This window comes from Amphiura filiformis, chromosome 4 (genome assembly GCF_039555335.1).
Source record: "Amphiura filiformis chromosome 4, Afil_fr2py, whole genome shotgun sequence".
NCBI lineage: Eukaryota > Metazoa > Echinodermata > Ophiuroidea > Amphilepidida > Amphiuridae > Amphiura > Amphiura filiformis.
The window spans coordinates 26,051,320-26,067,086 of record NC_092631.1 but is presented as its reverse complement, the minus strand read 5'-3'; the positions used below and the strand labels follow the sequence as shown (position 1 = coordinate 26,067,086).

Sequence of the window (15,767 nt, the reverse complement as noted above, 5' to 3'; positions counted from 1 at the left end):
GTAGACATACACAGGTGATGAGTGCAACCTGCTTGTATTGCAGCGCGATATATTCAGAATTGTTTTCACCTATTGCTATGGTATTTAATACGATTTATTATGTCACTTCGCCAGCGTATTGTGCCAACTAAAGAAACATGTACGCAGAAAAGCATTTACACAAAGAATCGTATTTTATACGTATATTGATTTTGAGCCTCCAAATTTACGGCGACAACAATTAATGGTTATTATGATTCTTTACCAGAAGTTAATCAACCATCATGGCCAACAAGGATTCTATCCGAATAATTGGCGTGCTCCTGGTAAGTGTTTTTACGTGAACTCTAACACGGACCACGTTTACACAGATCCTGAAGACGACTTTGATATAAAATTGGATCGATTGAGCCCATATTTATTGGTCGAGCTATGAGTTTTAAAATGAGTATTTTAAAACTCATAGCGAGACCAATAAATATTGGGCGTAAAGCATCCAATTTTATCATTATTATGTGTTGGATCCAATATTTTCACACACTTGAATTCATCAAAACATAATAATGGTCGAATTTGAACTCGACTTCGTTTGTGTGTAAATAGGCTTGCCGCGTTTCGAACTCTATTTCTGATGACGACTCGGAGCAAACTCGACTCTTGCTGTGTAAACGAACACGCAATTATAAGTCGAGAGTTCATAATGATTATTTGAAGCATATAGGGTGGGGCGAAAAACACTTTTTTTCTCCGATCGACTTGGAACTCTCAGAGAATTTTACTAGGGTACATACTAGTCTTGTGCTGAAATATCAGTAAGATCGAAACATGTTTCACCCAGGCAGTAGATTTTCACAAAATCCCTATTTTTTTGCTATTTCTTACTGTATAACTCTATAGAGAAACCAGTAGAAAGAATCTGGGAAAATTAGGCATTCAGGTGCCATCCTAACCTATATTAAACACTTTGGGTAGTTTGTTTGGACCCTCTAGAACATCACCAAATAGCAAGCAGTCTCCAATTGGTTACCATTATTTTTACTAAAGACACGTATATATATTAATGATATTTGAGTTGCTAAATTAAGGGGTAGGGGTAGCATTATGGAGCATTTCCCCAGTTTTACTCAGTCAAGTTTCCCAAGTGTGATATTGCTGCATAGATATGAACTGCAGCATTGCCAAAAATAAGTGATATATAATTTTCGGCTATCCATGTTTTGACCAGAGGTCGAAAGGTCACACAGCCTTGAAAATTACTACAAATCAAGCGTCACATGACCCTTTAAGCCCTGGTAAAGCCAGAGCTTCTCTAAAATCATATCTCATGTATTGTTTGTACTTTTGCAGATTGTGAAATTTGACTCAATAAAAATGGGGAAATGATCCATAATGCTACCCCTATCCCTTAATTTAGCAACTAAAATATCATCAATATTTAACTAAATACATGCCTTTAGCAAAAAATAATGGTAGCTAACTGGAGACTGCTTGCTATTTGGTGATGTTCTGGAGGGTCTAAACAAACTACCCAAATTGTTTAATATTGTCTATGATGTCATCTCAATGCCTACTTTTCCCAGGTTGTTTCTACTGATTTCTCTATATAGAGTTATACAGTAAGAAATAGCAAATAAGTAGGGATTTTGTGAAAATCTACTGCTTGTGCGAAACATGCTCCGATCTTACTATTAGCACAATAGTTATATGTACCCTAGTAAAATTCTCTGAGAGTTCCAAGTTGATCCGAGAAAAAAGTGTTTTTCGCCCCCACCTAATGAGCAAACCAAATGTTGGCGTAAAAAGTCGAATTTACAATTTGTTTTTAAATCATCCCGTCAACAAATAATTGATGCAAATCAATTTGAATTCGATGACGCAATTATTCTTTCTGTGTAAACGGGCCCTAGTCTATACAGTCTATCAAAATTTAGATTGATTTGATGGGAATGGGCAAACAAATCTTCGATTCTTTAGATCCATTTCAAAATCATTGCCAAAGGTTAAAATGGTACAATTCAAATATTTGTAAAAAGGAGATCAAATTCAACAACAATAGCAATAATTGTTTTGTTTTTTAATTTTTGCTGTAGATGTTGTTGACATTCATCAAGGCACAGAGTGAGTGTATGTTTTGTTCTTTATTAAGGGGCTGTGCAATAATTATCAGCCCCCCCGGGGGGGGGTAAAATTCCCGAACGGCTCGCCAAAAATCGCGCCTGCCCCCCCCCCCCTCTCGGCCCGCCAAAAATTCTTTGCCCCCCCCCCCCTTGAACATGCCAAATTTCAAATTTTAAATGGTCTAGATATATGTTGCGAGCGCAGCGAGCAGGAAAATTTGCATATTTAAGCGTTTCCGTACCGTTTTCCTAAGCCTTTTTAAAGCATTTTATTAAAAAGGTGCCCCGTGAATGCGTGCCAAAAATCGCTTCCCCCCCCCTCTCGGCTTGCCAAAAATTGCTTGCCCCCCCTTTCCGTATCACCAAAATTTCTTGCCCCCCCCCCATTTTACCCTCCCCCAGGGCTCATAATTATTGCACAGCCCCTTAAATTCACCTTACAAAGTAAATAACAAGATAAACTAGAGGCAAATGGTGGTCATAGACCACAAACCTAGCTGGGGCATGTTGGTGTTGTGGAGTTATCTGACCCCTGCAAAATGTTCCAAAAATGTTCCCCTGTCATGAGGTTTGTTGTCACCGAGTTTTGAGTCCTGTACTCCTCACAGATGTCCAGAAAATGCAATTCTAAGATTTGACCCAGATGACCTTTGACCAGACCCCTGTAAGATGTTCCATAATTCGCCCCTGGTCATGAGTTGTCACCGAGTTTGAGCCCTGTACCTCTTACAGATGTCCAGATAACGCAATTCTAAGATTTGGCCCCAGAATGATGTCTTTTGAGCTGACCCGTGCAAAATGTTCCAATATGTTCCCCAGGTCATGAGGTTGTCACCGAGATTGAGCCCCGCACACCTTACAGATGTCCAGATATTGAAATTCGAAGATTTGACCCCAGCTGACCTTTGACCTGCTCCCTGCAAAATGTTCCAACATGTTCCCCTGGTCATGAGGTTGTCGCCGAGATTGAGCCCCGTACCGTTACAGATGTCCAGATATTGAAATTCGAAGATTTGACCCCAGCTGACCTTTGACCTGATCCATGCAAAATATTCCAAAATGTTACTCTTCTCATCAAGTTCATTGTCACTGAGTTTAAGCTCCGTACCCCCTACATATTGCCAGAAAATGCAGCAATTCTAAGATTTGACATGACCCCTGCAAAATGTTCCCCTGGTTGTGAGGTTTGTTGTCACTGAGTTTGAGCCCCATAAATACCCCTTAGGGGGCTATCATTTTCGTTGGAAGGAGGATCCCAAATATACAGGGGGGTCATAAATTTTCGGAAAGAAAAATACGGGGTGGGCATAATACTTTTGATGACCAAAATGTAGGGAGTCACAAGATGACCACAGATAGTGTGTTTATTTTATTCAAAACTAGCGGGAGCTAGTAGAGTAAACAGGAGCAGTTAGTAAACGGGAGTGGTTAATAAAGATGTTGAACGGTGATGATAAACATTGTGTCTTGGACTAAAACATGAATAGGAATTATTATTATTACCCAGGTATAATTCTGGTTTACCCTGTGTACCCTGTGTTTTAGGGTTAGGGTTTGGTTAGGGGATGTCATTTTCTTCGTTGGGGGGGGGCGGTGACCGGAGTAAAAATTTATATGACCCTCCTATCGCGGGCACAATTTTTTAGACCCCCTATCTTGGGTCGAACATTTTTATGCCCCACCCCCCCACCCACTTCCACCTACACAGACTCAAGACAAATTATTCATTGCCGGAACAAAGGCGAGGAGCGCATCAAAACTTTAGAGCAAAGAAAGTGTGTGGAGTGAGTTAAAATTTAATTGTGTGTGTAAAGAAGGCGCGCTATATGCGCAAAATATTTGCATTATATAATGAAAGATTGTGTGCAAGAACACATGCACAGCGCGCGAAAAGTTTGAGTCACCAGCCCTTAATAATTCTATACCCCTATTTTGGGTGTTGAAAAATTATAACCCCCTATAATTGGTCTAAAAATTCTATGACCCCCACTCCCCAATATATTCATGACCCCCCTTCCAAAGAAAATGACAGCCCCTTATAATTTAAATTTAAATTAGGGTTAGGATTAGGGTTAGGTTTATAAACGGTGAGGATTAGGGTTAGGGTTATAATTGGGGTTGCTTAGGTTAGGGTTATACTTGTGCGCAGGGTCTACCAGAATTATTCCAATACCCATGAATAGTCCTGTAACTATCACTAAATAGAATTAAATTAATTAAACTATGATCAGTCTTACCTTGTTAGTACTAGCTAGTATTTCTCATTCAAGATCACCATGATTACAGAAAACAGCAAATGGGTGATAACCATGATAACAATAAAACGTACTGGTACCATTAACTGTACACATTTATAAACATTTATCATACCACGATGCACTGACCAATTCATCTAACACTGAAACCTTTTGGAAATGCAGTTTTAACTTGTTGTAGGGCATAAGGTTGTGCAATAGAAATGATTTACAATATTACTTGTATACCCTGACCAATTGACCCCTTAACTCTCTCCACGCGGGTGTCGACTGCAGACGACAAGTTTCATTTTTTTTAAAAATTTCATAATTGTTTATTTTCATTACCATATTTGGAAGCAGCATTAAATATGCATTAAAATGAGTACAAACAAGCCTGGTATTGGTTCAGTGGTTCTTAAGATAGGACTTGATATTTTGAAAAAATATCTCAAAACTAGAACTTTTTATGTTGAAGCCTATGGCTAGCATGTAGAGCATTAAGGGGGGTAAACAGCTCAAATGTTACAGTCCATGACATATATACTACATCAAATGTAATGTGGCACCACATTAGTGCTTTCCGCGCACGCATAGTATAATACCCAGTGGACTCGGAGGTATCATGAACAGGTTCTTGCACTTCTTTTACAGTTTCCAATTACTATAGACTTTTAAAGGCGTTTATACTATTTTCCCCAACTTCATAAACAAACAAAAAAAAAGGTTGGGAAAACAAATGAATTCATGTCCCGCATTCATGTAGGCCTATTCCATTTGCAAGCTATTTTTGTGTTGCGCATAATCTTAAACCATGTTTAATTTCCCTGTAAAATACAAGAACACCAATTGTTAATGTTTTAAACCACACAAATTAGTTAACTGGGATTCAAATATAAAACTTAATGCAAGATGTTTTTAATCAAACAAAATAAGATACATACTCTAAGATATAAGTATAAAACAAAAAACCATAACATCAGAAGACAAGAAAATCCCTCAACAATCATTTACTTAAACAAAACATAGAGCCTGTAAACAAATGCTAGTTAGAGTTTGATATTAACTGCCATGATAATGGCACTGAAAGAATTAAAGTTCCTACTGCAAAGGAAACACATCTGATAGTTTTATATACCGGTACTAACATTGGAATTACTAATCAAGCCAAAAACACATTCATTACAAAGAAAGAGGCCAGAGAACACTTTCATTAATACAAAGAAAGAGGTCGGACATATTATAGAAATAAATGCTAAACATTTTAAAGTATATGACGCATAATGTACTCGTTCAAATACTTTCGTCAGGGTAATCGCACTCGCATTTTGCTCTCGAGCCTAACGGCTCCACATCGCGTACAATTATCTAGTCAGTTCATTATTGTTATCTTAATCTGCACGCAATATTAATATTATTATGCAACTATCAAATTCTAAATAAAATATTATTTTGTGTCTTACTGTTTAATTTTATACTTCTGGCAATTTCATTAAAAAATCGAAACTTTTTTAATTTCTACTTTTGTTTTTAAATAATTATACAATAAAAAGTTTCATCTTGGCCTGTTTTCTTTTTTAAACTAATCGATTTAAGGCGAATTGGTTGGACGCGCGACCAGCGGTGTTTAAGATTCAATATTAAGACAAATAAAGCTGACACACAGGAGGAATGCTTTGGTTTCTATAAATACGCTTGATATCAGGGGTGTCATTTCCACCCTTTGTGCATAATTTGTCCCAGGAGGGAGAAAACGCCCAAAATTTTCGTTTAATCGTTTTGATACATTATTGGCCATAATTTAACTATTTAATGTACCCCTTACTTCTGTTTGTACGTAAAAGGGTCATATGGACCCCATTGAACAATTTAAACATTTATTACAATAACATATACAGCCAACGTTTCATGACAATACTGTGTTATTTGCAGCCACGTCTATTCCGTGCAACGAACCAGATATATCAATCTACGGCAACAGTTCAGATTGGTGGGAGCCCCGGATTTTAAACCGAGACAATGCGATCGCGATCCGCGGACTGATCAATGAGTTTCGATGTCCTGATGCAACCGAACATTCGACCATTTGGATTTTAGAAAATTATGATTGCCTTAATGGGGAAATATTAAGTGAATCTAAAATAACTCTGACAGATCTTGACCTTAACCATGCTCTGTATACCTCTGCCTTAAGTTCAAACTTAATGTTGAAGCCGTATGCTCTTGAAATCGGCTGTTATAGATTCACTTACGGTGTCCTAATGGATGTGAGCAAAACAGGTGAAGACGAAATAAAGTCAGAAGTTTATGAGTACATTAAGATAACATCGGTTGATTTAAGGCTGGCGATTGTTGAAGGGCATACTACATCTTTGAAGAAAGGTTTCGGTCAGACATTACTACTTCAGCCGTCTGTGTTTAGCGTGGACTTGGACCAACCATCGCAACGATTAACCGACACGGTAAGACGCAATTATCAGTCTATGCATATTCCTAGCTAACACAAAATATGTCATAATCACTGAAATTTGTCTCGGGCTCAAAGCTTAAGACAGTGTTTTATTTATCAAATAGCCAAGGGAAGTATAAGATACCTTTGTGGAATGAGTTACCTTACCCTTGGGCGTTATAGCTTGAAAGAAAGAGTGATATGATTAAGTCGCCAATACACATTCGCCTGAGACAATTGAAAGACTAAAAGTCAGTATATTCTTTTTTGCGTGCGTTTTACCGTTGCGACAAAACGGACATGTCAGCTGCTGTGTTTTCGGTTCTCTATTCTCTCCGCTGCGATGTTCTGCTCAATTGATTTATTTGCAGGGGTTTCTTCTTCTTCTGGACGTTTTGTATAAATCGCACATTTACCACATTTATGTGCCAGTTACGAAGCGAATTATCGTAACGTGTTTTATAGAGTACATAATGTCTGCTCGAGTAATAACAATTTCAACTTAAGTATACTCTGTATATTAATGATCATTATGTTTCAATTTTCTTTAGAGCTTTGACTATTTTTGTCGACGCAAATATGGTACCTTGTTTGAGCCGTGGCCAATACCGGTAGAAGATAATGGAAGCCTTGGATGCTTTGGAACGGGTAATATTATATGAGTGTAATTAGTTTGAAATTATTGTGCAAAGGGTCTCAAAACTGTCACCAGATCGCAATGTGTTACAACAAGTTTTTTGAATTTCGTTGAAGTCCGAATACAATTGTAACCACCGTTAAATTCCTGTGCTGCAGGTCCTGTGCAACTTGACCATACAGGTGATGAATATCTTCTGGATACATCGCTTATGGATATAGATACAACCTACGAGATCATGGTAAAGGCAGTGTCTGGCCAACGGAATGGAAATGTCTCTTTATTGCTAATGATAGTCGATGAGGGCGCCCTGCCGGAACCTGCTATTATGTGAGTTTATCATGCATTCTGGAGATGAAGCAATAGTGGTTCCCGTAGAAGTATTGAAAAGAAATTGAATAATGAGTGCTATTTTAATTACTTGAAAGTGATCTAAACACAAAATTAAGACGTACCTCAAACTTTCGGTCAAAACTTTGACCTTCATCTGGAGACTGGCAACCCAAGTTCGGGATCAGTGACCTTTTGGACATTTGACCCCAAAACTCGGTCTTACACTCCTGGTAACTTGTATCGGCCCCGTCGCGGTTGACTGATGGTTGGTTGATTCTGATGTAAATTGACTCCATCACACCCCTTTCAAAGTATAGCGTCCCAACTTGTTGTGTTGAGTGTTGACAGTCTCCAGATGAAGATCAAAGTTGTGACCGGAAAATTTAAGATACGTCTTAATTTTGTGTTGAGATCATAAGTTTAAACTTTCAATTATGAAGTTTACCAACACAGATGAACTTTCATGCTAGAAAGTTTATTATTTATTTATTATTATTTATTTATTTATTTATTATTTGTTTATTATTTGTTTATTATTTATGCTAGAAGGTTTATTTTTATTGAATATTTTTAAGCCTTATTATTTTAGTTCCATTCAATTACGCGGACTCCTAAAATATTCCCTTACACTTCCAGTCACTTGCAAACGGGGCGGTGGTTGTGATTGTAGTGGCGATGGTGATGTTAGTAGGTGGTGGTTGTGATAAGGGAGAGTGGTGACATTTTGAATTTAAGTATAAAAGAAATTGACCTTTTCGGTAAATCCCATAAGCCTTTGCGAGTACACCTGTCATTTCACGTCACGCCGACTTCCAATGTGCAGTAACGATGTTCGATAAACGATGTACGCATCGACGCAGATCGGCGTAGAGTCAAATGACGAGTTTTCAGGTGTACTCGCAAATGCTTATGGGATTGACCGAAAAGGTCAATTAAAAATTGTCGTTTCTATAAACAATTTTGTAGATTGAGTAGCGGATCTGATTTCTATCCGGATTATCTTGCTCATATTTTCAATCCAACGGAGGATATCCGAGCTATAGGATCCTGTAGACAAAACTGCGATGGAGTGACATATAAATGGACTCTGAAATACTTTGATGGATCTGACTTTGTCGAATTTCCTGAGTACGAGTGGCAACCATTTGTTACAGGTGAGATATGAGATAATGCACATGTGATTTGAATCACCACGCATGTCAAAATTAAAGTTAATCTGTTTTTGATTATTGTCGGTGTCTATGTTTTTATATATCTATGAAAATGACACGATCTTAATGCCCAGTGCTCAATCTCGCCGATTAACTCTGCGGCGTCTCGGAGCATTTCGATGGCTCTCCTGCGACTTGCAGTTTCAAGTTTCTTGTTCTGCGGTTTGTCATTCATTACTCGAAACCTTTTTTCCTTCAACCACTTGGCGTGTTTTTCTAATGTCTCCGGGTTTTCGCGGCCTGCTGTTTGCGTTGTTTTTGCCTTTCCCCCGTTCAACACTGCGAAAGCACGTCTGGTGGTGGTTGTGATTTCGTTGTTCTCGGAATTAGCATTTATGCTGTGTTGTAATAATCTTGCTTGATTTTATCTTGTTTTTGCTCTATTGGGCTTTTTTAATTTGTAGTATATCTTGTAGTTAAGATTTTTCTGTAAAGCGCATTGAGAACTGTTTTGTTTATAACGCGCTCTATAAGTGTATATTATTATTATTATTATTATTATTATTATATTAATGTTTATTGTAGTACATGGCTTTTCATCGAGCAGACACACATTTTGTTAGTATATTATCGCAACCGTATTTTATTTCTCAGCATATGTGCATCGTCGTGGGTCATACTGCAGTTACTGTCCGTTTTCCTATACACAATACACAGTGCTCTCACCATTGACGCGCGACCTTTACAAATAGTGTAGTATATTGCATTTGCCTAGTTAACATCACTGTGTGAAAAATAACCGGCCAATATTTAAACTATTCTCCAAACTTCTAGCAAATATATTTCTCTAACATGACCTAAACCTTAAAGCTAGGTTAGATGTTCAGAAATAATCGCACTTTCGTAGAATATGAGTGAGGGCAAAGCATAGCTAGCTCATAGCTAGCCAACTCCCTGTGTTAATTGAATGGAGATTTGACCGAAAATATTGAGCTATATTGGTAACGGACCGCTCCGTTCTGAAGGATGCCACAATTTCTAGAAAATATAGTTTTGTAACATGTTCTAAATTTTTAGCTAATTTAGGTGTTTGGAAATAGTCGCACTTTTGTGTTTTAGGAAGGATATGTAAACGACAGATAACACCAAAAATATGAAGAAATTATTTCCAAACCGTGTTAAGTCAACAATCATTATGTTGCTCATTTTCAAGAATGCTGGTTAACAAAAAGCAGGCCATTGTCTCATTTCGTGAACAAAGGTCCACATACCACTGTTTCCTTGCGTTTCCTTTATAATCAGTTACCCAACTGAAGCTGTATTATAGCACCTCATAGCGATACCGGACATATAAAACAGACACATGTGCACAACCAGAGAAGATCCGATTTAATCAGTTGAGCTGTTTCAATGAGTGTTATCTTGGTTTAATAGCTTTTAATGGGGTTTAAGTCCTGCAAAGGTCGAGGTGAATTCTACTGTAGACATGACTGCATCATGTCTGCGGCTTAGGTTCCGGGTACGCCAAAGAGTTAGTCGGCGAGATTGAGCACCCAGGCCTAACACAAAAGTAATGTTAAGACATATGTAAGGTTTTATTCGCGACATTGTCTTGATCAATATTGGTATAGAGGTTGTGCATATGACGTATCATACCGTATATAATGAGGAACTACTCAAATGCATTCAACAAAAGCATGATTGCAATGCCTCATTTCAAATATATAGTTTTAGTTTTGGTTTTGGTTTTGGTCACGTGTTTTCCTATTGTCCTGCCTAACCACTTGAATCATAAGATATCGAACTCATTGTTTCTACCTTTTGTTTAAAACCGAACATTTGTGACAGTCAGTTTCGGTTTTGGTTTCAGTTTCTTATAAGTGGTGTGGATCGTAAAATTATTTGATTTGAAGTTACCTACTCTAAGTATACAAAAGAAATGTTTAAATTTCGCAGTGCAATATTCACGAGCAGAGAAGTCGAACAAAGAAGTCTACATTTGAAAGCATTGATTTAGTTTGAAAGCATTGACTTGAGACTACGAAATTAGCCTAAGCTGATTTCACTGTGAAAATATATAGACCATCAAAATATTTCCCCAGACATTACAATAGGCACTTGACAGATTATGACTTCAGTGTTATAAACACTATTATACACAATTCTATTTATGTGCATGTCGCATGACGGAAGATCAATATCATAGAAAGCTGGTTTAAACTAACTTTTATTCAATTTATTTATTGGAGAGAGAGAGAGAGAGAGATAGAAGAGATCGCCAGGGAAAGAGGGGGTGTGTGTGTGTGTGTGTGAGGGGGGGAGGGGGTAAGGGTAAGGGAGAAAGAAAAACAGGGGGGAGAGAGCATTGGAAGGGGGAAGGGAAGGGGGGGGAGAGGGGGCTCAAGAGTGGAGTGGAATAATAGGGAAGAGTCGATATCGAGTGTGGGGAGGGGGAGGAGGTGGATATATAGGTGGCGGAGGGAACATAGGTAAGAGGTATGGGTTGTGCTTTCCGGGGAATAATCTAATTCATAATCAAATCATCTACATCATCATGCATCGTTTATATTTCAGACAAATAAACAAAACACCCCCCCCCCCCTCAATATATGCACATGATTTCTACATGTAGGTCTAGGCCTCGTATATATCCATCTTTTATGTCTCAACGATGTCTATGCATAACTTATCGGAACTTGGGTGCAATTTTATGGTGTCATGGAAGTGTGCCTCCTACGGCAGAGAGCATCAAAAGTCGCCGGCGTTGATAGATATCGATAATTCAAATGTTAGCACAATAGGCTATTATATACGTATGGTTATAGGCCATTATACTTATGATTATATATACCCTCTTGTGTCCTCCCAGCACAAAAGTGTTATGATTGCATACCAGTTCATCTCCACATTTTAATCCCTTGATTTTTGGTTTCTGAACAATAGAGAAACCAAAACTATATATTTGAAATGAGGGAATGTACCGCGACAGTTCGTCTCACACACATAACAAATGCACTACGATCAAATAAGTTGATGACAACATTTGATTTAACGAACTGCACTGCGCCACGATTACGGTGAAAGACACCAGTTCAAATCCAATCAATAATTTCACGCACAACCTCTATAGTACACTATCAGCCCATGTTAAAGGGGGTCTCCGGCGATCACAACATTATGCCTTATAGGCTTATATGTTAGAAAAATAATTATCAAGCACGAATCACATGGTTTTATTTAAAACAAACTCATATTGCCCATAAAAACGAATAAAAACAGTCGGCTCTCAACACGCGATATTCAAAATTGCAATGACGTAATGGTTGTTTGTGCTCAATTGTCGTCAGCCATCATTGTATTACTGAGAGTTTTTATGGTCACTATGAGTTTGTATTAGATAAAACCACGGGATACGTGCTTGAAAATTATTTTTCTTACATATAAGGCATAATATGTTGTGATTACCGGAGACTCCCTTTAAAGCTTGGCAATATTTGGGATGAGCAAATCACTGAATAGGCATTTTGTTTAACAATATGTCTCATATAATATGTCTTTTATTTCTGATCATTAACAGGAGAGGAAAGTAACGCAATGTATGTCAGCAAGGAAATATTGGAACAGGTTCCAGGAACAACTCGACTAGAATTTACTCTACAAGTAACTAATAGTTTTAGTCTTGTTGGCCAAGCAAACGTGTCCCTACGAATCAATCCGCCACCGGAAGGAGGCTACTGTACAGCAGATAGCGATACTGTGTTCTTTCTTCAACCCACTGCCATCGAATGCTTTGATTGGTCAGACGACGATGGGGTCATGACCTACGAATATTTTGGTAAATTATTATTGTGTTAATCCTCATCTAACGAAGTGTGAGCGTGGTTGTAAGTTGTAACCCCTTTCCGATCCGGCCGGGAATGCTAAAACTCTTAAATTACCACCAAATTACTTACAATGTAGCCTGATTGTGGGGCTATCCTTCGCATTCATTTAGCCATATTTTTGACATACCGCAGGTAACGCTTTTGATGAAATCATGAGGGCGAAGGGGGGGGTTGGTGAATACCAGCTAGTTTTAATTTATCTCTTTTGGTAATGCATATGGAATAAATATTTATATTGAAACGGAAATTTTCTTTCAAATTTCTCAAAACCTTTTGTAAAAATTGCATTTTTGTACAATTTTTAAATAAACTTATATTTAATTTTGGACAATATCATTGAGTAAAGCCAATACCGTATAATATGGATCATTTGGTGCGATATTTTCATAGGTCAGTGCATGAGTATACAAGGAAACGTAGAGGGTGGTGTGCTTTGAAGGGTGGGTATGACGAGTGATAACCTAATAATGAATTATAATACATTCGTTTTGCGTAGTTTCGGTGAATGACGATGCCTACTATTGGCCGGTGTCATCATCAAGGTATCCATCCGCCACTATCTATCCACCCGTTGGCAATGGATCGATGGTAATCCGCGTTAAAATTCGAGATACGCTTGGTTCTTACACTATGTACGACATAGAGGATAATATTACGGTAAGCCATGCTATCTTTGCTGTGTAACATTTGCAATCAAAAGTTCTATCGTCTTTAAAACCACAGACTAAGGTCTTTAAGCAGTAAGCGGAAGTTTTAGAAGTTACGAATGGTTATAATAATAACTCCGAGAATTGACCTTTTCGGTAAATCCCATGATTCTTTGCGGCTAGACCTGAGATGTGGTCACGCCGATGCGCTCATCGTTACTGCGCACTTAACGGCGGCTTTCAAATGCGCAGTAACGATGATGATCGCTAAACGATGTACACATCAGCGTGACGTCAAATGTCGACATCCCTATAACCGCAAAGAATTATGGGATTAAGGTCAATAAGCCATTCGATGGAATCTACATAGGTTAAGTGACATCATTGATGCAAGTAATAATCATAAATGCGTTTCAATGGTGGTTTTTAGTTTAAAACATATGCTGTAGTAGACTATGCCATAGTCGATTTTTGATAAATAAAAATATGTTATTTAATCATTATGAACGCATTCAGTTGCACTTGAAATTATACTGATATTATTTTATTACATCAAAATACTAGTAAATGGTTATGAAAAAGTTTATATAATTATATTAGTTACAGTAACAGTAAAGTATACGTAGGCTTATTGAATGCAACATATTATAATACTTATAGCACTTCAATACTGAACAGTTCTGATTTTAGAATCTACCAGTTTGATAATCGCGAAAGCCCGAGTTAAAAATCGACTAACACACACTGTCAATCATATTTGTTTATCAATCCAATTAACCGCAAGCTCAAAGCCTGTACGTACAAGACGCGCTCATGCACCTAGTACACAAAGCGCCGCATAGTTGTGTATAATGTAGTTATCAATGGTAATGCCACATGCCCGGAGGATTTAAACCATAACGAGATCTGGGCGACCAATCACAAGCCAGATCCATTTAAAGATGAATTACATAATGGCCAATTTTAGTAGGTTAGAAATCTCATCCATAGACAACCGTGTTAAACTTGTTAACCGCAATCGAAAGTAAGTAGTCCACTTGGTAAGCCAACAAACAGAGGGAGTAAGGTGACTAAAAAGATCAGATGTGAAAATCGATGTGCACAAATTAATTAAATCATAGTTTTAAGACTATGCGTAATGGGCAAGTGGACTACGGAGAAGTCTAATGCTGTAGTTACCATGTGCTTCCTGGTGTTGCTGTATAAGTGACATCGGGAATGAACCATTTGATGGAATCTGTATAGATTAATTGACATCATTAATGTAAGTAATGATCATAAAAATGGTGTTTTAGTACCCTTTTAACACACTTCATGGGAACATTACAGTATAATCAATACAATTTTATCTTTACCATTCAAAGTTGTACCACAACATATTTGAGGTGAGACATTTTTCTTCTCCCGAATGGACTCCAGCTTATGCAGATCTGGAGCTTACTGGTAACCCATCGGAAATTACACAGAGAATATTTCTTGATGAATCTAGTTACCAATGTCTGAAGTGTCTTCTAGCTGGTATGTTAATGCAAACATTTGGATTATATTATGTTATTCCTATATGATTTTTTCATTATATTGTTTCTTGCAATTAGTGTTTTGTTCTAGACTTGCTGACTCTACATTGGTAGAATATTACCTATTGTAACAGTTTAACGTCTTATAGCGTGTTTCTGTAAAATAGGGCTTTTGTTATATCATCTGATCATCATATCCTTACCATTGTCCTGGCTGTTTCCAAAGTACTTATCGGTAAACTTGCCAAATTAGGTTTTATAGTAACCAATCAACATTATAGCTTTTGTCTAATTTGTAACCAGAGTGGAATTATAACGGAACCATTGGAACATATGAAGAAGGTGTGGAACCGGAACCAATAAAAGTAAGGATTATCAAGACATGTAAACAAACCTGTACGTTAGAAGAGACTTTTACGTAAGAATCTTTTACTTCCACGCATCGCTGTAGTTGTAATATTGTTATGTTACTTCGACTTTAATATTTGCAGAAAATGGAGATGCTGTCCTTGTTGAAATCGGTTACACCATTGTCAATTGAGGACGTTCATCTCATTGCGAGTGTATCTAGCATGATGACGAGAACCATTGAAGATCTGTTCTTAGCAGAATTGGTATGATATCTTTATATTACGTGTTTATTCCGAAAGTTTATGGGGTTTGCATCTTTCTTGCGTTGGTGACACAATGATCATATCCCGCTATTTAGCTTAGTCTATTGATTGGGCTGTATGTCAGTGTTTATGGTGGTGTAGGATGGGAATGTGCAGAGGTGGGTGTTGGTGCTGATAAGGGTGTGGTGGGCTATTGGGGAAGACT

At 37.7% G+C, this 15,767-nt stretch overlaps 1 protein-coding gene across 1 annotated transcript in view; it reads left to right on the top strand.

Moving 5' to 3' along the window:
* The window catches only part of LOC140150082 (polycystin-1-like protein 2), a 36,678-nt gene that overhangs the window by 848 nt on the left and 20,063 nt on the right, over positions 1–15,767 (top strand). The window contains exons 2-12 of the mRNA XM_072172085.1: positions 248–305; positions 2,070–2,097; positions 6,263–6,792; positions 7,331–7,427; positions 7,575–7,746; positions 8,716–8,903; positions 12,478–12,735; positions 13,281–13,441; positions 14,796–14,949; positions 15,252–15,313; positions 15,440–15,562. Coding sequence (XP_072028186.1) covers positions 264–305; positions 2,070–2,097; positions 6,263–6,792; positions 7,331–7,427; positions 7,575–7,746; positions 8,716–8,903; positions 12,478–12,735; positions 13,281–13,441; positions 14,796–14,949; positions 15,252–15,313; positions 15,440–15,562 — 1,815 coding nt within the window. The 5' untranslated portion in view covers positions 248–263. The remainder of the gene's footprint in view (positions 1–247; positions 306–2,069; positions 2,098–6,262; positions 6,793–7,330; positions 7,428–7,574; positions 7,747–8,715; positions 8,904–12,477; positions 12,736–13,280; positions 13,442–14,795; positions 14,950–15,251; positions 15,314–15,439; positions 15,563–15,767) is intronic.